The sequence below is a fragment of the Trachypithecus francoisi genome, unplaced genomic scaffold (genome assembly GCF_009764315.1).
Source record: "Trachypithecus francoisi isolate TF-2019V2 unplaced genomic scaffold, Tfra_2.0 Lachesis_group12, whole genome shotgun sequence".
Taxonomy (NCBI): domain Eukaryota; kingdom Metazoa; phylum Chordata; class Mammalia; order Primates; family Cercopithecidae; genus Trachypithecus; species Trachypithecus francoisi.
The window spans coordinates 116,221,448-116,243,825 of NW_022681457.1; the positions used below are offsets into that span (position 1 = coordinate 116,221,448).

The following is a 22,378-nucleotide window of genomic DNA, read 5'->3' on the forward strand; positions in this document are numbered from 1 at the left end:
TCAAAAAAAAAAAAGAATAGTTTCTATGAATGGATCCGGGAAAGTCTTTGTGTGAGAATTTTTTTTTTTTTTTCTTTTGAGTAAATAAGAGAAGAATTGCTGGGTTTTTGGTAGATATCATTGTTTGAGCATTCTGTATTTCCACCAGCAGTGTATGACAGTTCTGGTCAGTCCGTCACCTTCCTGAATTGTAAGTTTACCACTCTTACCACCTGTGACTTCACTGCTGTGGAGGACAGTCCTTTTGTCTGGTCATTTTCATCCTTGGCACTCAGATGGTGAAACCTATTCTGGACTCTGCTACTTCTTTAAGGGGTGTTACTTAAGTGTCAACAAAAAGTTGATGTTGATCTCAATGTTAGATTTCTTTCTTTTGTCTTGATTTTTTTCACTTGTTGGCAGAGAACAGTGGTGCCAGGAGCAAAGGTTTGAAAGTTGAGCCTTTTTTCTGTCTAGCATAGGGCAGTTTCTTACCTCACTGAACTCTGACTTCTTGTTTTTAAGTCTTATTTTTTTTTTAAAGAGCTGGGCTCTCGCCCTGTTGCCCAGGCTGGAGGGCAGTGAGTGGCACAGTCGTAGCTCACTGCAGCTTAGCCGTGAGCTATGTAGCTCAGCCTCCTGGGCTCAAGTGATCCTCCTGCCTCAGCTTCCTCAATAGCTGGTATTACAGGCACACACCACCATGCTGGGCTAGTTTTTTCAACTTTTTTGTAGAGATTGTTGCCCAGGCTGGTCTTGAACTCCTGGCCTCAAGCAATCCTCCTGCCTTGGTCTCCCAAGTAGCTGGGACTGCTGGTGCACACTACCATGTCCAGCTAATTTTTTTTCTTTTCTTTTCTTTTTTATTTTTATTTTTTTGAGGTTGGGGACTAAGTCTCACTATGTTGCCCAGGCTGGTCTTGAACTCCTGGCCTCAAGTGATTCTCCTGCCTCACGCTCCCAAAGTACTGGTATTACAGGCGTAAATTGCTGCACCTGGCTTCTTCCCTTAACCTGGGATCTGGGCCGGGCGCGGTGGCTCAAGCCTGTAATCCCAGCACTTTGGGAGGCCGAGACGGGCGGATCACGAGGTCAGGAGATCGAGACCATCCTGGCTAACATGGTGAAACCCCGTCTCTACTAAAAAATACAAAAAACTAGCCGGGCGACATGGCGGGCGCCTGTAGTCCCAGCTGCTTGGGAGGCTGAGGCAGGAGAATGGCGTAAACCCAGGAGGCGGAGCTTGCAGTGAGCTGAGACCCGGCCACTGCACTCCAGCCTGGGCGGCAGAGCGAGACTCCGTCTCAAAAAAAAAAAAAAAAAAAAAAAAAAACCTGGGATCTGTAGGTTACTATCTTTTAAAGCCATTTCAAAACATACGTATTTGATAAATAGAAATAATTGATTATAACTGTGTGTAGCAATATTGCATTATAGACAAATGCTATTTAAAAAGGTCAGGTTGCTGCTTTCTGACAGCCTTCAGGTAAGACTCGGAGGTACGGCAGAAGCTCAGGTACCACCTTCTTACTTGATTTTTCTCTCCCATTTTTGTTCCCTTTTGTCTCCGATAGCTTTGCATTTCTTCTTACATCCCAAGGTTTTTTTTTTTTTTTTTTCTTTTGAGGCTTGATATCGGCTCACTGCAAGCTCCACCTCCTGGGTTCACGCCATTCTCTTGTCTCAGCCTCCTGAGTAGCTGGGAATACAGGCGCCCGCCACCACATCCGGCTAATTTGTTGTATTTTTTTAGTAGAGACGGGGTTTCACCGTGTTAGCCAGGATGGTCTCGATCTCCTGACCTCGTGATCCACCCGCCTCAGCCTCCCAAAGTGCTGGGATTACAGGCGTGAGCCACCGTGCCCGGCCACATCCCAAGCTGTTATCATTGAGTAGCTCCTAAAATGACTTGAACTGAGGAAGTAGAAGGAACCACTGTGAGTTTTTTCTCATGCTTCTTTCAAGCTCTGGAATGGGCTGTGACTTACCACAGCACCATTTACCCTTCTGAGCTCATGAAGCACGACACTTGGACAGAGTATTGGAGTGGGACTGCTCCCTGCCTTGACTTCTCTTCCGTATTTTCGCAGAGGAAAACCAGACACAGGTCAGCGTTTATGTCAGCAGTGATCTCATAATCCCCTAGCAGGATTTACGAGTCTTCCCTCTAGCCAACACCCAGGAGCAGTATAGATCAATGCATTTCCAAGTCTGGAAAGTGGGAAGTGAAAAGAGCCAGGAGGTTCACAGATGATGACCTTAGGGGCCAGGATGCTCATCCCCACTGGGACAGTTACAGCCCGCATTCCTAGACTAACATGGGAGAGAGAAGCCAGTCAGCAGTTCCAACGGCAGTATCTGCATTTCCCCTTATCATTCAGTTCCCATCTCATGGAACTGAGGGGTGGGCGCATGCACATACGTGTAGGGACATGAGTGTGCTTGTCTCGAGGTGGCTCCCTGGCCCCGCTGGCCTGGGGTTATGCTTCATCTGCTAGGTGTTGGTGATCAGGAGTTATTTGTTAAGCGTTAAGTGCTTGAGGAGGTTGAGACACATCCAGTGCTCCAGGAGATCCATGTGATGGGCTTTATAGGCCAGTCAGCCCTCCTTCAAGGCATTCCAGCCCTCCTTTAGAAAAATGCCCAGGCATAAGATGCAGAGTGGGCAGTCAAGTATTAAATGCACGGGCACCCCCTGCCTTGCGGAAGCCACTCCCCCACCTAAAATCTGCCCACTTCTCTTGTCACTGTGTTCTGAGGCCGTTTCCTCTGGGGGTGTTTTGGACGAAACCTGGTCTGATTGGGTGAGTTTGTCACGTGGCAGCTACATGTCTTTATTTGGTTTGTCTATTTTAGTCCTTCCAACACTAGTCTTTTCACCCCCCACCGCCCCCCCCACTTTCCCCTCTCTCTTTTTGGCTCCTCCATTCACAAGACAATATTTGATGAGGCAAAGTGGGGGTGCAGATACCTCCAAGACAACTCCCAGCATCTAGTCGCCAAGCTAATAGACTTTCTACAGTGTTGATTGAATTAGAGGGGAACTGGGTGCTCTGTGCTGTCTCACTTGACTGTGATTTTTATTTTTTTTTTTTAGTTTTAGGTAAAGAGACTTTATCTTGAATGTTTAAGAAATCGTCTTTTGAGTGTAGGGTGAGGCGGCAGCCTGCAGCGCTCTGAGGGCTGGGAGTGCCCAAAGTGCCCTTTCTTTAAAAAGCTTACGTTTGCTGTATTTCCAAAAAGATGTCGTGCTTTTGTTTCTGCTGAGCCATGAAAAGACCTCGGATGTGTGACATTTCACCTTTGCATCAGCACCGCTGCGTCTGTCCTCCTGTAGTCTTTCTTTGTCAACACAGTCTTTCTTTGCCAAGCCCAGTCCTTGCCTCTGGACATCGTGGGCATGTCAGATGTGGGCCTTCAGATGGAGCCGGGTGGAGGCTGTGGAGCCGTTTCCTGAGCGCGAGGTCTCTGTTCTTCCCGACCTGCTTGGCCCTGATTCCTCACCACCTGGGCAGTTTGCTTTGGTTGGTTGGTTGTTTCCGGAGGAGTCTTAACTGGCTGGGCATTTCCTTCTCACACCTGTGGGATTTCACTGGCATTATTGTAAAGAAAGCATCACTGTGTTCACACACATGCACAGGCTCTGACATGTACATACAGCTAGAATGTAAGCTCCTCGTGGGCAGGAATCTTCTCTCCTTTTCGTCTATTGTGGATGATGTACCTCCCATGTGTACAACAGTGGTGGGGTCTGACATAGCAGACACCCAACAAGTACTTGTTCTTGGTGTCTGGAGGTCAAGCTGTGCTGGACTGAGGAGGCAGACCCCATTCATGCAGTCCATGGGCAGCTCAGTGGCTGTTTCTTGGACAAGCCCAGTTCTTCTCCCCACTCCAAGAGTGACTGGTCTTCATTCTCATCTCTGGTGCGGCTGTTACACACCCAGCTTTCCACTCTGGCAGAGGGGGTGCGGTGGGGCATGGAAAAGCCCCAGGCCCTCCCTCATAGTCAGCCCTTCTCTTTTGCAGGGGGAGCTGATCACCTTCTATTACTATTGGAAGAAGACCCCCGAAGCAGCCAGCTCCCGGGCCCATCGTAGGCACCGCAGGCAGGCCGTGTTCAGGAGGATTAAGACTCGCACTGCGTCCACACCCGTCAACACACCCTCCAGACCCCCGTCCAGTGAATTCTGTGAGTAGGGGTCTTGGCACCACAGTGAGCGGAGGGGAGACTGTTCACAGGCAGCCTGTCCCACTCTGGGCCCATAGGAGCTGATGGCTCCAGGAAACATGAGTGGGTGTGCACCCGTGTTCCAGTGCATGTATGAAGTCTGACCTAAATATAGGCCTATGGTGGGGGTGGGGAGCAGGGTGAGGATTCAGGAGAGACTTTAGAACATTATTTGTACATTTAAATATTTCTCATAAACTTGACATCATCTTAGGTTTTTACAAAAAATATACATCTTGGCCTGGGATGTTTTTGGCCTTTTCCTGGGGAGGTTTTCCATTTGACAGATGATGTACTTGATGTCCTGTTTGAATTCTCATTGTACTTTTGGTTGTAATAAGATCAGATTAACACTTTCTTCTTTTTCCTCCTGCTTTACCAAGATCCTCTTTTTGGTCCCAGTATGATGTACAATCTAATGATGCTGGAGCCCACACCTTCTCACTCCTAAAAAACTGGGATGTAGCAAAAATGCCTTATAGTTCTGTCCTGGCCTGGGACGCTGCACCTGAGGGGCGCCTGTGTTGCTCATGCAGGCGACCAGAAATCACCTAGCAGGACTGGTGGGGGACACTCGGTGAAGATGGAATTTCTCAGGATTGCCTGGACGTATTAGGGAGGGGGGCAGCATGGGCGCACTTGTCCCAGTTCAGACTCACCCGTTAACGGGCATCAGTGACAGGGCAGGCCCTTAAGTATGGCCCCTCACACACAAGCCCTCTGTTCTGGTGACTGACACTGCGGAGCTCAAAGTGGTCCTTTACAGACACTCTCCCACCTCAGCTTGTGCATCCAGCCACTCTGGCTGGTGGCCAGAGCCTGCAGCAAGCCGGAGGTCACAGGGGACCCCCCCCCCCCCCCCCGCCCTGGCTGAGAATAATGGTGTCTTCCCCCACCCTCACTATGTGCCTGCCACGCCCAGTGGACCTGAGTTCAGCCAGTGAAGATGACTTCGACAGTGAGGACAGCGAGCAGGAGCTGAAGGGGTACGCCTGCCGCCACTGCTTCACCACCAGTAAGTGGCCTCGTCACGCCCCTGGGCTGGGGAGGGGGCACAAGCACTTCTGTGTTCTGAACATTTCATGCATCCCTCTGGAAACCTGCCAGGGACAGTACTTGATTTGACATTTGCATTGTGCTTCGGGATTCGAGAAAGTTAGAAATGTTTAGTTTACTTTACTCCCCTGCTTGGCAGTCGGTATGGAATACTGACTGGTAGGCAGGACAAGCTGAGTGGGATCGGGGGTTGACACTGTGGTTCCTAGGAGCTTGCTGCCAGCTTTTCCTGGGCACCCCAAGATGAAGTGGGCAGCAGATGCTTCTGAATCCCTCTCCTCCTGGCCCTGGGGGAGCAGGGCAGCACTAGCTCTGGGGTGTTGGGGCCCAGGGCTGCATGGTGCTGGTGGCATCAAGTTTGGGTAGAGTCCACAGAAGGGCCCCTCTGCCCAGACATCCACAGGGAGAGGGAGGGTTTCCAAGGCTGGCCCCCGCCACTTCCCTCCCACAGCCTCCAAAGATTGGCACCACGGAGGCCGGGAGAACATCCTGCTTTGCACCGACTGTCGCATCCACTTCAAGAAATACGGCGAGCTCCCACCCATTGAGAAGCCTGTGGACCCACCACCGTTTATGTTCAAACCCGTCAAGGAAGAGGATGATGGGCTCAGTGGGAAGCATAGCATGAGGACACGGCGGAGTCGGGGCTCGGTGAGTCCCCTGGGGCCATGGGGCTCCTGGCCGCTTCCTCAGTTTCCTGGGATGTGTTGAGGCTTTGAGCCTTTGAGCCTACCAGGGGGAGGAAGCGAAAGTCTTGTTTACCAAACAAAGCCCTGGAGGGGAGCTGCTTTGCCCGAGGCAAGGCAGTAGCTTGCCTGTGGGCTGAGAAGAGCACCTGTTCTCTCCTTCGAGGGTCCCCAGGGCGGCATGCTGCCCTGGGTTTTATAGCAAGCTCTTAGCTTCTGGCTCAGTGCAGGCTCTCCAAGGCCGTCGGAGCTTCTGGCGGTGTCAATTCCATTGTAGCAAATCTCTATTTTAAATTTGCAGGCTCTTTTGTGTTAGGGTGTTTGTGGTTTTTTTTAAATGTTTGATCCCATTTTGGAAACTTGTGGTACATTTTTCTGCTCACTGCATAGCTCCTCCCATAGAGATACTTGGTTTTCTAGGTTGGAAATGTGCCAGAGACTTTGGGAGAGGCTTTTTCTAGGTTTGGGGCTGAGGGTACTGACAGGGTCTTTCCCCTGAGCCTCCCCTAGGCCCTTCAGGCAGGTGGGTGGGACCTTCCTCCACTCCTTGTATGCTGTCAGGGCTGGCCCGCCCCCCGCTCACTCAGAAGGGAGCAGTCCCCTAGCCAGAACCGTTGTCTCCTCATCTCTTCGGAGCTCTCATGGCTTTGCAGAAACATGCTGAAGCCCTCAGCGGCTTGGGGAGCTGAGCTGCTTTATTTGACAGCTTCATCTCTTTGGGTCACTTCCTGTCCTGTTAGATTCAATCCACAAGTGTTTGATTTCATTTGGTTTGGTTGGGACAATGGACGATTATGAGTAATAAACAGAAAGGGTAGGGTGCTTTAAAGATGGCCCCAGTCAACTTTCTGCCGCTCAGAAAGCGTGGTTCATTTCCAGCACACGTTATTCAGGACAGTCCCTTGGGATGAGTGCTTTAGGTTTGAGAACCGCTTTCTGGCATGAGCCCACCCATTTCCCCACCTCTTCCCTGAGCTACACATGGACCTTCACGCAGCCAGCGATGGGCAGGGCAGCCTGTTGTTTGCCAAGGTCTGGGATTTGCTGAGAGGCTGGTAGGATGTGCTCTTCAGGCTCCTTCCTGTGGGTTGGGCTCAGGTGGGCCCACATGGGGACCGGGAATCTGTGTCATCAGTCTTTGGTTTGGGTGGGCAGATGTCGACACTACGCAGTGGTCGGAAGAAGCAGCCAGCCAGCCCTGATGGTCGCACCTCACCCATCAATGAAGACATCCGCTCCAGCGGCCGGAACTCCCCCAGCGCTGCCAGCACCTCCAGCAATGACAGTAAAGCAGAGACAGTGAAGAAGTCGGCCAAGGTCAGGTGCCGGGGGAATAGTAGGGGCCATTCTCTCCCTCCCTCCCATTAAAACTGGGTTGCTGGCATTCGTGATCAGCTCCCTCAGACACAAGGATGCAGCTCAACATTGTCCTGGCCTGGGGGCTGCAGACTGAAGGCTGGGGGCCTAGAGAAAGGGGCTCCAGCACCAACCCTTGGGGGCCACCTCTGCCTCAAATTTCCCAAGTTCTCAAAGGTAGAGAGTGTGGAGAGTGGTTAGAACGGCTCCCTCCAGAGCCAAGTACAGTCCTCCCTCGGTATCTTCTGGAGGTTGGCTCCAGAGCCTTCACCGCCCAGGATACCAAAATTCACGGGTGCTCAAATCTCATATATGTTGACACAGTGTTTTGCACATAACCAATCACATCCTCCTGTAGACTCTAAATCATCCCTAGGTTACTTCTACTGCCCAGTACAATGTAAACGCAGTAAACAGTGGTTCCACTGCCTTAAGTTAGGAGACAATGACAAGAAAACACTGTGTGCATGTTCCGTATAGATGTAACCATCATAGTCCTGCCTACATTTTCAATCCACGGTTGCTTGAATCTGAGGATGCAAACCCACAGATGCGGAGGGCTGGCTGTCATTCCCACCCCCAGATACGTGTTCCTTCTTGGCCCTAGTTGACCCTTCTAGAGCTTTTTGCTCCTGGAGATGGAACTCAGAATGAGGGAGCAAAGTGTCTATAAACTGTCGTCATTTCCCTGCTGAGGCTGATGGGATGGCCTCCCTTGGCCTGATTGCTCCTTGTGGGCTTTCCCCTGCAGAAGGTGAAGGAGGAAGCCTCTTCCCCTCTTAAGAGTACCAAACGCCAGCGGGAGAAGGTGGCCTCTGATACGGAGGAGGCTGACAGGACCAGCTCCAAGAAGACAAAAACGCAGGTGAGGTTGGCCGCTGAGCCTTGCTGAGTTAAGCTAATGCTTCTTCAGAAGCCCCCAGCCGGGGTTCTCCCTAGTCGGTGGCCGTGCCCTGTCTCCTAGCGTGGGGCTAGAGTGGCCCTTGACACTGGCTGGGTTGGGGCACGACCTGTGGTCCTGGAGCTAAGCTTGCTGTGTGTCTGGCGCTGGCGGTGCAGGGCAGACAGGGCTCTGCCCTCCTGGGACTTCCATCCTTCCCGTCTCTGACTTCAGGAGATCAGCCGGCCCAACTCGCCATCTGAAGGTGAGGGAGAGAGTTCAGACAGTCGCAGCGTCAACGATGAGGGTAGCAGTGACCCCAAAGACATCGACCAGGACAATCGCAGCACGTCCCCGAGCATCCCCAGCCCCCAGGACAATGAGAGTGACTCGGACTCGTCAGCCCAGCAGCAGATGCTGCAGGCCCAGCCCCCAGCCTTGCAGGCTCCCACTGGGGTCACCCCAGCTCCCTCCTCAGCTCCTCCAGGGACCCCTCAGCTGCCTGCGCCAGGGCCCACGCCCTCTGCCACTGCAGTTCCCCCGCAGGGCTCCCCCACGGCCTCCCAGGCCCCTAACCAGCCACAGGCTCCCACAGCAGCTGTTCCGCACACCCACATCCAACAGGCACCGGCCCTGCACCCCCAGCGGCCGTCTTCGCCGCATCCCCCGCCACATCCCTCACCGCACCCCCCTCTGCAGCCTCTGACTGGGTCGACAGGCCAGCCCTCTGCACCCTCTCATGTCCAGCCCACCCTGCACGGTCAGGGCCCACCTGGCCCTCACAGTCTGCAGACTGGGCCCCTGCTGCAGCACCCAGGCCCCCCACAGCCCTTTGGCCTCCCTCCCCAGGCCTCCCAAGGCCAGGCCCCTCTGGGAGCCTCCCCAGCAGCAGCGCACCCTCACACCTCCCTGCAGCTGCCAGCCTCTCAGTCGGCACTGCAGTCCCAACAGCCTCCACGGGAGCAGCCCCTGCCGCCAGCACCCTTGGCCATGCCCCACATCAAGCCCCCGCCTACCACTCCCATCCCCCAGCTGCCGGCGCCACAGGCCCACAAGCACCCTCCCCACCTCTCAGGGCCCTCGCCCTTCTCCATGAATGCCAACCTGCCGCCCCCTCCAGCCCTGAAGCCCCTGAGCTCCCTGTCCACACACCATCCCCCGTCGGCTCACCCCCCACCCCTGCAGCTCATGCCTCAGAGCCAGCCGTTGCCCTCCTCACCTGCGCAGCCCCCCGGGCTGACCCAGAGCCAGAACCTGCCCCCGCCTCCTGCCTCCCACCCCCCTACAGGCCTCCACCAGGTGGCCCCCCAACCCCCATTTGCTCAGCACCCCTTTGTCCCTGGAGGCCCTCCTCCCATCACCCCTCCGACCTGCCCCTCCACCTCGACCCCACCGGCGGGACCTGGCACCTCGGCCCAGCCACCCTGTTCTGCTGCGGTGGCTTCAGGAGGCAGCATAGCAGGGGGGTCATCCTGCCCACTCCCCACGGTCCAGATCAAGGAGGAGGCTCTGGACGACGCTGAGGAGCCTGAGAGCCCCCCTCCCCCACCAAGGAGCCCGTCCCCTGAGCCCACTGTGGTGGACACCCCCAGCCACGCCAGCCAGTCAGCTAGGTAAGCTTCCTAGAGCTCCGGGACAGGTCAGGCACAGGTGGGCTGGTGGGGGCAAGTTCTTGTGGGAGGGAGGGACAGGGTGGGTTTTGGCAGGAGCTCCCAGCAAGATCTGTGGCTTTTCTCAGGTTCTACAAACACCTGGACCGGGGCTACAACTCGTGTGCACGGACAGACCTGTACTTCATGCCTCTGGCCGGGTCCAAGCTGGCCAAAAAGAGGGAGGAGGCCATTGAGAAAGCCAAGCGCGAGGCTGAGCAGAAAGCCCGAGAGGAACGAGAGCGGGAGAAGGAAAAGGAGAAGGAGCGGGAGCGGGAGCGAGAGCGGGAGCGCGAGGCAGAGCGGGCAGCTGTGAGTCCAGGGTTGGCGAGGTGTGAGGGGGGTGCTGGTCCGTCCTGCGCCTGGGAGCCACGCTGGGCCACCCAGCACTGCCCTTGGCTGCCTGACTCCGCCTCCTGGCAGCTAGAGGGTTGGGTGCTATTTACACCCTCTCTCCACGCCTGACGGGGGCTGCACGTCCCAAGCTGCCGGGGTAACTGCGTATGGCAGGTCTAGGCTGACTCCCAGCAGTAACTGGGCATCCTCCTGCCTGAGGGCCTTCGAGGAAAGGGCCTGTCCTTCCCCTGTAGCCTTTGGGTTCCTAACTTCTAAGTAATTTGAAGGAGCCAGGGAGAAGCACAAGGGGTGCCCTGAGAGAAGACCCGAGCACTCAGGCAGTAACCAGGCCTCGAGGGGCCTCTCCAGCTGTCCTGCCTTGTGGCCGCCTCATGGGCTGGGCGTTGTGGTAGTGGCCAGCTCTCTGCTGTCGTGGGGAGGAGAGGGCAGCCAACCCAGGAGGTGGCATGAGGGGCTCCCGGTGAGGTTCCTGGCCTGCTGGGCCCACTCACCCGTGCCCCCTGGCTGTCACTGCCAGACACACCCTCACACGTAGACACCTCACGCATGAGCTTTGTCTCACAGGGCCACACTCCCATCTGGGCCTGAGGGGAGCTGCGGGCACAGATGAGCCCGACCCTGCAGGGCCTGGACTGCATCCTGGTGTCAGGCCAAGGCCAGGGCCGGGTCTCCGTGGAGGGACCAGGGTGGCCTGTCAGAGCAGAGCAGGCCAGGAGCAGGACCAGGTCCACCTCCGCATTGTGGGCCAAGCGGAGACCCCAGGCGCTCTGGGGACCCTCACGTTTTCTTCTCCTTCCGCAGAAGGCATCTAGCTCAGCGCATGAAGGTCGTCTCAGTGACCCCCAGCTCAGTGGTCCTGGCCACATGCGGCCATCCTTCGAGCCACCACCAACCACCATTGCTGCCGTGCCCCCCTACATCGGGCCTGACACACCTGCTCTTCGGACTCTGAGCGAGTACGCCCGGCCCCATGTCATGTCGCCCACCAACCGCAACCACCCCTTCTACATGCCCCTTAACCCCACGGACCCCCTGCTGGCCTACCACATGCCTGGCCTCTACAACGTCGACCCCACCATCCGCGAGCGGGAGCTCCGGGAGCGGGAGATCCGAGAGCGGGAGATCCGGGAGCGAGAGCTGCGGGAGAGGATGAAGCCGGGCTTCGAGGTGAAGCCCCCAGAGCTGGACCCCCTGCACCCAGCCGCCAACCCCATGGAGCACTTTGCCCGGCACAGCGCCCTCACCATCCCCCCGACGGCCGGGCCCCACCCTTTTGCTTCTTTCCACCCGGGCCTGAACCCCTTGGAGAGGGAGAGACTGGCCCTGGCGGGCCCCCAGCTGCGGCCCGAGATGAGCTACCCTGACAGACTGGCAGCCGAGCGTATCCACGCAGAGCGCATGGCGTCGCTGACCAGCGACCCCCTGGCCCGACTGCAGATGTTCAACGTGACTCCACACCATCACCAGCACTCACACATTCACTCCCACCTCCACCTCCACCAGCAGGACCCCCTCCACCAAGGTGTGTGCCCCAGCGTGGCAGGTGGGACAGAGGCACGGGGAGGGTTGCAGAGCCTGATGAGTGACAGTCACCATCCAGGAGCAGAAAGTGTTCTTTTCTGAACAGATTCCTCATTCTTGGCAGATCTTAGAAAAGCTCAGCATCCACTACCATCATGGTTTTGCTGTATCACAGTCTCTCCTTGGCCCCGCAGCTCTCCAGAACTGCAGGGCCTCAGACAGCTGCAGCACACAGGGGTGAAGCCTGTGTTATCAGCCCTGTGCCTGGGATGGAGGGAAATGGCCTAGGCCCACGGGGCAGGGTAAGGGCAGCACAGCAGTGTTATGTGGCCTTTGGAGCCAAGGAACTTACAGATGAGGCACTGTGCTACTCAGGGGTCACTTGGTGAGAATTAAAAGCACAGTCCTCTTCTCTTGAGGAGCGAGGCTGGGCAGGCCTCCTGCTGGCTTTGGCTGAGTTCTCCGAGCTGACCCACCTGGCCAGGGCTGCCCAGTCCTATCCACCCTGGGAGTAGGAGCTCCTGAAGGCTGCTCATTCACCAGCTGTGGGGAGGCTGCTCTGAGGCAGGGGTGAGATGGCGCAGGAGGGGGGCTACTGTGCTAGAAGGAGGCAGGTTCACCGCTCCATGGGACTTGGAGTACAGGTCCCGTGGTACAGCCTGTGTGGGGGCCTCCTCACCAGCCACCCTCCAGTGTGGGGCAGGATGACTGAGAGGCCAGGGCCCAGAGGGAGGGCGGGGAGCCACCTTGCTTGGAGGCACCAGGCGCCTCCCCTGCCCCTGTACCCAGTCCTGGCATGGGAGAGCACTCACCATTGCCATCCTCATATCTGAAGCTCTGTTGGCACCTGGTGTAGACCTTACAAGCCTTGGTCTAACCAGTGTTGAGGACAGGTAGTCATTTGCTCGTTCATGCATCATTCATTCAGCAAGTGTTTACTGAACCCCTGGGATGTGCCAGGCAGTTGTAGGTGCTGGCAGAACCCCTGTCCACATTTACCTTCCAGTTTGGGGAGATAGTTGAAAGATGTGTGCCAGGTTGTGAGAGGTGGAAAGTGCACGTTCTGGAAGAAAATAAATCCAGAAGAGGGAATCGGGAGAGCTGGGGGCAGGGGCAGTGTGGCAGTTTTGAGAAGGCTGTCAGGAGAGGCCCGCTGAGGAGGTGAAAGGGCAAGCTGTGGGAAACAGTGGCGAGAGCAGCCACAGAGGCCGAGGGGGGCTCCTAACCTTCCAGGGACCCCCGGGCAGCATGGCTGGAGGTGGCAACCCTGAAATCCCTGCCAGCGCTTGTGTTGGCTGGAGCTGGGGGATAGGAGGTGAGGGCAGGAGGTGGTGTGGTGAGGTCAGATCAAGGCAGCGTTCTGAAGGGAGAGACGCAAGATTTAGTGCCAGCAGAGAAGAGAGGGCAGTGCCAGGCCGCCGGGTCCCCATTCTGTGCCACTCGCTCTGCTGGCCTCCTTTGGGTTCTGCGAGTGAAAGGCAGGGAGACAGCCCTTGGCAGGGGGTGCCAGCCCAACACCTGCTGGGGCAAGGCTGTCTGCTCCTGTGACCTGACAGGCAGAGGGCAGGCCCAGGTGGCTGACGAGAGGGACCCTGCTGATCCCGGATCCTTGACCAAACTGGACTAGGCTTGCCTGTTGGGGGCGCTGCACAAGGGGACGAGGAAGTACCTGCATCAGCGGTGGGCTCATCACTTCTCTCCGCCTCTGGAGCTGTTGTTGAAGATGGAAGCAGCCACTTTAGGGCAGGGCCACCTGCAACCAGGTGGTGCGTCCGGCCCCGGTGACCCGGAGCCAGCTTGGGCTAGGAGGAAGTCATCGGCCATTCCAGCCAAGGGGGACAAACATTGAAGAGCCGCGCGCCGCCTCCATCTGGCCTTTTGCCCTTTCTTTAGGTTCAGCAGGCCCCGTTCACCCGCTGGTCGACCCCCTGACTGCTGGCCCCCACCTGGCTCGCTTCCCCTACCCGCCTGGCACTCTCCCCAACCCTCTGCTTGGACAGCCCCCTCACGAGCACGAGATGCTTCGCCATCCAGTTTTCGGTAAGACTTCCCCTCTAGGAGGGGCGGGGAGGCCGTGTGAGTTGGGTTGGGGTCTGGTCTGCTGTCTTCATTCATTCATTCATTCATGCGTTGAGCAGGCAGGTTCTTTCCCCCTGCATGCAGCGGGCCCATGGGGGAAATAAGCCTCCTGCACTCTGGGGGCTGCCTGGGGTAGAGGGTCATAAATGCATCAGCCTTGCTAAGAGCCAGGACTGCAGGACCAGTGAAAATAGCAGAGGGGCTCATAGCAGGTCTCTGAAGGAGAAGCACTTGGGCTGAGGCCTGGAGCATGTGGAGGAGGGGCCAGAAGGGTCCAGGCAGAGGCTCCCAAGGGTACCTCCTGCCTCCCCGGAGGCTCTGCCTTCCGGCTGTCTGCAGAGTCTGGGAGGGGCTGGCTCCTGTGTCCATGCTGGCCCTTCTCCTGTGCTCCTTGCCGTTTGCTGTTCCTGTGCTGCCCCGGTCTTGGCCAGTCCTCTGGCTATTTCTGTAGCGCAGGTTGTTTTGTGTTTGGCAGGCACCCCCTATCCCCGAGACCTGCCTGGGGCCATCCCACCCCCCATGTCAGCAGCCCACCAGCTGCAGGCCATGCACGCCCAGTCGGCTGAGCTGCAGAGACTGGCCATGGAGCAGCAGTGGCTGCATGGACATCCCCACATGCATGGTGGCCACCTACCAAGTCAGGAAGATTATTACAGGTGAGGCGGGGTGCTGGGAGGGAGTGGAGGGGGATCTGAGCCCAGGCTCCCACCAGACCCCCCATGTGCCCACGGTGCTTCTCCCGCAGTGCCCAGGGCCAGGCTCCTCCCCCTCGGCCTGCTGGGCCTTAGAGGGGACATGGCGGAACCACGGTGATGGGAGAAGCAGAGAAAGGGAGGTGTTGGGAGGGTAGGTCAGCTACACAGGAGGCTGCAGGCTTGGGGTTGGATTGCCTGGCTATTGCCTTTGGGGTTGCCCCCAGCCTGCCTGACTGCCTGCCTAGGCCTGAGACTAAATATGCTTTCCTGTTTTGTCTTTCCAGTCGACTGAAGAAAGAAGGTGACAAGCAGTTATAAGTTATTTATTTGTTAACGCTGGCTGTGGAAACCCCAGTTCTTGGGGGAAGAAACAGGACTTTTTACATACAATAGGAGCTGCAAAAGCAAAAAGAATATCTTCTAAAGATTTCTTTATATATTTAAAAACCCACAACTAAAAATGTATCCACATAATAGTGTTCGTTTGTCGAGAGGATTTCCCGAGACTGGTTTGGATCTCCCTGCATGACAGTCCCCCAGAAACTTAGTGAGTCCTGGACTGGACTGAACATCCAGAAAGCTTCCCTGCAATCTTGGGGTTTGGCTTTAGTTTTCTTTTCCTTGATTTCTCAGTAGGTGCTAGAATCCAGTTCACACCCTTCACTGTGCGTGCAGACACACTGACACACTCCGCCACGAGTGCTCCAGAGCCCACGAGGCTTGCAGATCGGTGGCATAGGAATTTGGAATCCAAGAGCTATAATTTTTAAAAAAAAATCTTTTATTTTAATACATTGTAGGAAATCTTCATAATTTGAGAAAGTTCTGCAGCATGGCTTTTTACGTCTGTAAATAAATAATTTTAGAACAGCCTTTTTTTTCTTCCATAAACTACTATTGTGATCTATTTTTTCCAGCCATGTCACTCATTGTGAATTCCTACCAACTATTGACAGAATACAGAGTTGATTTTTTAATAAAAAGTTATATATAATTATCCCTTTAATTAAAGGGAGCAAAGGGGCGTTCCACATGGACAGAGAGGCTTGGGCCGAGGCCTGGTCACAGCAGCGAGCATCCAGGGTTTGCAGGGACGATGGTACAGACTCTGTTTTGCTGCCTTGCGTTTCACTTGTGTCTGCTCCTAGCCTGTGCTCTGCCAGCAGCGCAGACTTCTGCTCCATCAGACCTCTTCCATTTTGCACAGGGAGTGCAGGAGGTGAATGTTCACTTTCTGTTCTCCGGTGTCACCGTTCTGTTTCCACGGGATGGAAAGCGCATGGGCCTGTGTCCATTGTAGATTTCCTTCTAGATTTCTATGTACACACACTTGATTGTTCTGGATGAATGTCTTTTTTAATATTCCAAAAGTTTCATCATCTAAGAAATTCAAGAAAATGATTCCATACAAATAACTCAGCACACGAGCAACTCAGGGCGTATGCCTGCCAAAGGGATCTACTAGAAGGCTGCCCTCTCGTGCTCATTGTCATTTGGATGTTGTGATGAGGACGGCCCCGTCATTCTTGCCACAGACTGAGGCCACTTTTGAGCCAGGGAGATCCTGAGTTAAGCCAGGTGTTGGGGGCAGTCTGTATTTTACCCTAGGAGGAGGTCTGCATGGTGACCTCACCCCGCACTGATAAACCGTGTGAGTCCCACTCTTCATCCTGGAAGTGGGAACTGGAGTCCCACCCACGAATGTGCAGTCAGAAAGCTGGCTTTGTGGGGGCCGCTTCTTAGGAGGCCAGGCCCTTCTGAGCAGAACAGTCCTGGAGAGAGCCTGCCCTCCTTTCCAGGGTGCAGCCGTAATGCACTTTCTCCCAGGCTGAGTGCAGGCTCTTTGGGGTTGTCTCCCCTCTGTCAGCCCTGCTTCCTGCCAGGACATGTCCTCTTCCGATCTTTTTCTCTCAGACACTTGACAGCTCTTCTGCCATTTGTGCTGGTCCCATCCCAAGAATTGTAGGACAAAAAGAGACCACACTGGGTCAGAGGACACAACGGCCACCTAGGACCCAGGCTGCAGAGGGAGCAGGAAGAGAGGCTGATAGTTTGATCCAGAAACGAGCAGATACTAGCTCAGATTCAGGTTCTGGAGTCAAATAGGGGCATTTCCCGTTTCTTTTAAAAACCATGTTTGGTTTCAGTTGGGATAGGATTGTTTTGTCTGTTGAAAATGTTTCTAGGTTTTTTTTTTCCTTCCGTTTTTCTCGCATTCCATTTCTGCCTTAACTTTAGTTTCTTAGCGGGGAGGAAAGCTCACATTTCACCTTCTGTCCTGGGACTTCAGACCACATTGGCTTGGAGGCTTGTCTCCTCCTGGGGTGGGGACAGGCTCTCACGGCGGGCTTGTTCCCATGGCTCTGAGTGAGGCCACTTCCTGCTGGGCTGCCAGACTCCTGCGTCCAGGCCCCCACCTTCTCGGCTTTTGGGTTTTCTGTCTGTCTGTTTGGTAGAACACAACATCTACCGTTCAGTGAAACCTTCTTTATCTCCTCCTCTGTCATCCGTTTTTCCAAAGAATGAAGAGTCGAGTCCTCTGAGGTCTGTGCTTGAAAACTGTCTGAAGGTGTTCTCGTTAGGTTTGCTTTTCTCCCCGTATCCCAAGGCGAAGCACTGAGATTCTTCCATCTAAAAACCCTCGACCTGCACCCTCACCTGGTCAGCTACAGTTTGTTTAGGAGGCCCTGACCTTCACGGTGTCTTTGAAGCCCAACCACTTGGTTTCCTTCAGATTTTCCTCCCTTTGTTCGGGGTTTGATTTGGCTCCTCTGTGTGTGTCCGTATCTTGTTCAGTGTCCACGAGGTTGAGCTTCACTCCACTGCGGCAGAGGCAGAATGCACACTCGGATTTGCTACGTTTCTATATATCTTGAAGCTAAATGTATATATGAGTAGTTCGCCGTGAGATAACACAGTGTGAACAGTAGACACCCAGAAATCGTGACTTCTGTGTTCTCTCCATTTGAGTATTTTGTAATTTTTTTGAAATATTTGTGGACATAAATAAAACCAAGCTACACTACAACCCCTGGGTGTCTCCCATGCACTGTCTCATTCCTGGAGAGTGGGCAGGGATCCTGGCTGTTGCCCCAGGTGGGGAAGGAGCAGAGGGAGAGTCGGCTCTTCCCTGCTGCTCGGGACCCTGTTTGAGTGGCTTCCAGAAACATCCTCTGTCTGGGAAGAGGCTTTCCCTGGTGAGGGTGCCATCTTTCTGTGGAGGCTCCCCAAGCAGCGGGATGGGCCCTAAGCAGGCATTGGCACTGGGACTAAAAGCATCTTCCCCTACCCCTCGCCATTGACCCCACACCTCTAATCTGTGGACGTTGCCAGCGTTTATGGGCGTGTGGCAGCCTCCCTGCTCAGGAGACGTCAGAGCCGCCCTCATCTCTCTCTCCCCAAGGCCTGCCGGTGCCCCCGCACCCCACCCTCCTGCCCAGCTCTAGAGTCGCGCTCAGGTGGCAGATGTATCCCAGTCCTAAGGGGCTCTGACCTTCCAAAGGGGCAGCAGGCAGCCTGCAGCATGTGGACATGGCCACACGGGCAGGCATTGTTGGAATCTGCGCTGTGGCTTAAGAACCTGTCGAGGGCATTTTCCTGAAGCCTCAGGATTGTCCCCGGAAGTATGTCCACCCCTTGTCATCTGGGATAGGGCCATGAGTTTCTAGATGTTTTGGGACATGGGAAGAGAACAGCCCAGAAAGCTGTCGGTAAACTGCCCTCAAACCAGGCAGGATCCGCCACGTGGTAAAGACTTGGGGAGCCGCAGACACCAGGCACTGCCTCACTCAGGATCTGAGAAAGCATTGCCATGCAAGGACCCGAGTGGCACACGCAGTGACGGTCCTCGAGGCGAACAGCAGGGGTCCTGCTCAGCATCATAGCTGACCGGGGCACAGGGATGGGCCTACAGGCCAGCCACGGGAGCCCCAGGTGGCTCTCAGTCCAGGTCTTGAGTGAGAGGATGGCACTGGGGTGGCTGGGAGAGGCTGGACTCCAGGTGCTGTCTTTGTGGGTCTCTGGGACTGCCCCTTAGGAAGCTGCTGTGTTTAGCAGGTACAGGTCTGTGAAGTGGAGATTTCAGGGTGGTCGAATGATTGGACCCAAGCGTCTTGAGTAGATAGTAGGTGGATGCTACAAGGCCTCATCAGAGCTAGGCAGCTTCTCAGGCATGAACAGCTGTGGCCATTGTCACCACTCTGCCATGCACGCATGTGAGGAAGAGGGCTGGGAATGCTAACCAGGCATCTGCTGGGTGGACGGGGTGGAGGGATATGGTGCTGTCCCCCAGCAGCACCCCCAAGCTAGGCCCTCGCCTCTTGCTGCCCCAAGGCGTGCCCTCTGCCGCTTTGTTCCTGGAAATGCATCCTCAGCTTGGACATGGTGGCTCAGCAGCCCCGCTGGTTCCACTGCAGGTGGGCTAGGGAGATGGCACTTTGCAGGGCATGGTGTAAGTCCCAGGGCCTCAGCACAGTGTAGATGTGCCGCAGGGTGTATGGCTGCATGGTTGATAAGTGTCCACGGTAAGTCTAGGGAGGGGAGACCTCACTTAGGCCTCACCTGGGTAAGACAAGATCACGTATCTGAAGGGCAAGGATGCACCGTGGAGAGATCAGCAGTGGCCTCCCGCACACACACGGGATTGCAAGCTTCCAGGCCCTCAAAAATCAGCACTGGTGAGCTGTACAATTGTGGATGTGATCAGCTGGTGAATGGTGGCGGAGGTGGTCAGGGCCAGAGCCCTTCTGTGTGGAAACTGAGGAGACATGAGGACCCCTCATCTGAGCTAAGAGCCCTCACTAGTCCCAGCCTGACAACGCGGTGAGACCCAGGGCAGTGTGGCTGGGGGCCAGCACAGACCAGTGACCACTGTCAGCCTCACCTGAGCAGCCCAGAAGGCCAGGGTACATATCTGAACTCAGAGCTTTGAAATCAGAACCAGCTACCCAGACACGGGGGATGCAGCTGCCAGGCCCCAAGACCAGTGGAAAAGTCTGTCTTGCACTGGACCCCTGGGGTCCTTCCTGCTGCCCAGTGGAGACCCAGGAACAGCGGGGTCCTCGGCCTCCCTGCCTTCTCCTAGGGAAGGTCTGCCAGATGAGCCAGCCAGGGGAGGCAGCCGTGCACTTGCTCATCCAGCTGGACTGACGTGGCTGCAGGATGAAGCCAGTCCTTTCTGGTTCGTGAGGTTCCTGGACCTCCCATTGGAAGGCGGGGCCTGGCCGGAGCTGGCATCCATTGTGGATCCCCAGGAGTTCAGGAACAGCCTCCTGCTCAGTCCCTGATGAGCTCCAGCCACGGATCCCTCACCGGGTCCTCTTGGAGGCGGCATTGTCGGCCTGTGGCAGTCTCGGTATCTCAGGTCCTTTCCCTGAATCCCTGCTGCGTTCCTAGCTGCCCTGGAATCCTTGGCAACTCAAGTTCTGGGCCCTGGTTCTCTGCTCCTCCAAGGTGGCTTCTCCAGTGGCTGCCTTTGCCAAGAGTGGTCATTGTTTCCTTTTGGCACCTTAGGGACCCAGACTGCAGAAGTCCCGCTCTATCTCCCGCAGCCCAGCTCTGTGTGTGCACAGGCTCCCTTCTTAATGAATCAAGTTCTGTGTGGAAGGCCCTTGCTCTGTAGATATTGGATGGATGGATGGGTCCTGCTGGATGGACGGATGGGCGGGCGGGCCCTGCAGAGCAAGGTTCCTTGCTGCCAGTCCAGATGTGCTGTTGGGAAGTAGGTGTGAAGGACCAGATAGAAGGACCTTTTGGGTTGACTTAGGAAGGCATCCCAGGGATGCCTCTGCTGGGCACCTAGAGACCCTCCCTTCACATTCTCCTGACTGTGCCTGCCATGTGGGCCCTGCAGCCTCTCTTCACCCCAGCCCTGGTTGACATCATCTTAGAAATGGGGAATTGGGCTTGGGGGATCGGCTTTGGTGAACCCCTAGGGTTTGAGTATCCATTGGAGTAAATTTGATTAAAAACAGGCCTTTAGGGCACCTTTTAGTTGTCCCAGAGAGGATTCCTGAGGCCATTTCTTGCCTATCCCACTGTTTTCTGGGCACCTGACCACCCAGCCCCGTCCATCCCCTTGGACCCTGCTGCTGGGCAGCCGTCAAAAGAGTCCGTTCCCGTCCTGGCCACCAGGTGGCAGTCGTTACAAGGCCCAGATGCTTTCCCTGGGCCTGCGGCCACCACAAGACCTGCAGCCCTCGCGGGAGGGGCGAGCCAAGGCCCCCTGGCGATGGTGGGGAAGGCTGGAGGGTTTGACAGTGAGCATTGTGTAAGAGATTCGACGTTTCCTGGAGGCAGGCGGCCAGACGGGTGGGTCAGAGATCAAGGGGCGACTGGACAGGCCCCAGCAGAGCAGGGTGTAGAGACGGCTGGGAAGAGGGGGCTGAGTGTGGGCAGGTGAGGCTGATGGCTGTGGGCAGGTAGGCAAGGCGGCACGGCTGTGAGAATGAGGGCAAAGGCCTTGTCTAGAGAACAGGAGGTTTCTTCTGTTCTCCGCTGCATCCCCCAGGGCTTGGGAGGTACCCGGTAGGAACTCAATGTTTCTTGTGTAGAAGAGAATCCCAGGATGGCATCAGCAGTGGATGACTTCCAAGAATCACGACTCCCATAACCATGCCTCCACTCCCCGAAAAGCCCCCTGAGCAGTTGCTGGGGGTCCTTGTGTGCCATGAAAGTACCAGTTCCAGACACCTGCTCCTTCCCTCTTCGGATGCCCTCCACCCGCTCCCTGCTGAAGATGACACGTCACATGCCACGCGCCCGAGTGGATTCTGCAGACACACTCCAAGCGAGTGCAGGGAGGGCCGGGACCGCCCGACTGCCGGGGGCCCAGGCAATTGTCAGTTCTTGCATATTCCAGGGAAACCACCTCTGTTCCCCCAGAAACCTGTAGCCCAGCCTGGTGAGTATGGGAATGCCACCTTACCCTGTCCTGGTTCCCAAGGGAATGGTCCAGGGTTAGCCCAACAGCCTAGGGAGGTAGAAACACAAAACCCAGGGAGGCGATGACTTCTAGGGCAATTCCTTTGATGATGTTCCGTTTCCATGCTAAGTGCTGTGGGCAGCACTCGATGGCAGTTCTGAGTGGCATCAAGGAATGGGAGCCACTTTCCAAGTTTGCTGACAAGAAAGTCAGGAATGGCTTCAGATCTTGGTGGCGCAGTTTTGGTTCTGAGTGGCCTGAGAAGCGTGAGTCTTACGGAGCGCTGGCCGATAAAGCGAGAGGCCTTCTCCCGCTGTCCCCTCACCTCTGAATGGGATGAGAAGCTCCTTCCAAGCTGAGCTCTCTGGGGAGCGAGCCCAAGGCCTCCCTGCAGCAGCACAGTATCCAGGACACAGGGAAGGAAGCTGCCCGCCCTCAGGGGCTCGGCCGGCTCACAGTGCTCCTGAGGCACTCAGCGGCATGAGGCTGGACTCAGACTCTCTGGGCTCAAACTCCACCCGGTTGTGACCTGGGCCAGGTAGTGGGTGTGCTTGTCTCAGAATCCAGGTCTGTCAAATGCAGGAATGATGCCTCCTTCCCAGCAAGGTCGGAGAATAGATTAAGATTCATTCACACGCGACCACGAGCATAGTGAGGACTTCGCAAACAGCAAGCAGTGGGGACTACCCTCATCATCACAGCTTGAATTTTTTTTAAATTTTATTTATATATATATTTTTTAGACAGAGTCTCACTCTGTTGCCCAGGCTGGAGTGCAGTGGCGCGATCTCAGCTCCCGGCAACCTCCGCTGCTGGGTTTGAGTGATTCTCCCGTCTCAGCCTCCCAAGTAGCTGGGACTACAGGTGCACACCACCACGCGCAGCTGATTTTTTGTATTTGTAGTAGAGATGGGATGTCACCGTGTTAGCCAGGATGGTCTCAATCTCCTGACCTCATGATCCACCC

At 55.7% G+C, this 22,378-nt stretch overlaps 1 protein-coding gene across 11 annotated transcripts in view; it reads left to right on the plus strand.

The window, feature by feature from the left end:
- RERE (arginine-glutamic acid dipeptide repeats) overlaps positions 1 to 17,517 on the plus strand; it is a 476,263-nt gene extending 458,746 nt beyond the window's left edge. For 10 of the 11 annotated variants that reach the window (XM_033228494.1, XM_033228492.1, XM_033228496.1 and 7 more), the window contains 11 exons: positions 4,009 to 4,171; positions 5,133 to 5,225; positions 5,718 to 5,917; positions 7,108 to 7,269; positions 8,060 to 8,173; positions 8,423 to 9,801; positions 9,927 to 10,149; positions 10,996 to 11,716; positions 13,609 to 13,755; positions 14,270 to 14,450; positions 14,774 to 17,517. In XM_033228494.1, the coding sequence (XP_033084385.1) occupies positions 4,009 to 4,171; positions 5,133 to 5,225; positions 5,718 to 5,917; positions 7,108 to 7,269; positions 8,060 to 8,173; positions 8,423 to 9,801; positions 9,927 to 10,149; positions 10,996 to 11,716; positions 13,609 to 13,755; positions 14,270 to 14,450; positions 14,774 to 14,807 (3,417 nt within the window). In that variant the 3' untranslated portion in view covers positions 14,808 to 17,517. The remainder of the gene's footprint in view (positions 1 to 4,008; positions 4,172 to 5,132; positions 5,226 to 5,717; positions 5,918 to 7,107; positions 7,270 to 8,059; positions 8,174 to 8,422; positions 9,802 to 9,926; positions 10,150 to 10,995; positions 11,717 to 13,608; positions 13,756 to 14,269; positions 14,451 to 14,773) is intronic. The other variant, XM_033228495.1, reaches the window with a different exon arrangement.
- Positions 17,518 to 22,378: the final 4,861 nt, after the last annotated feature.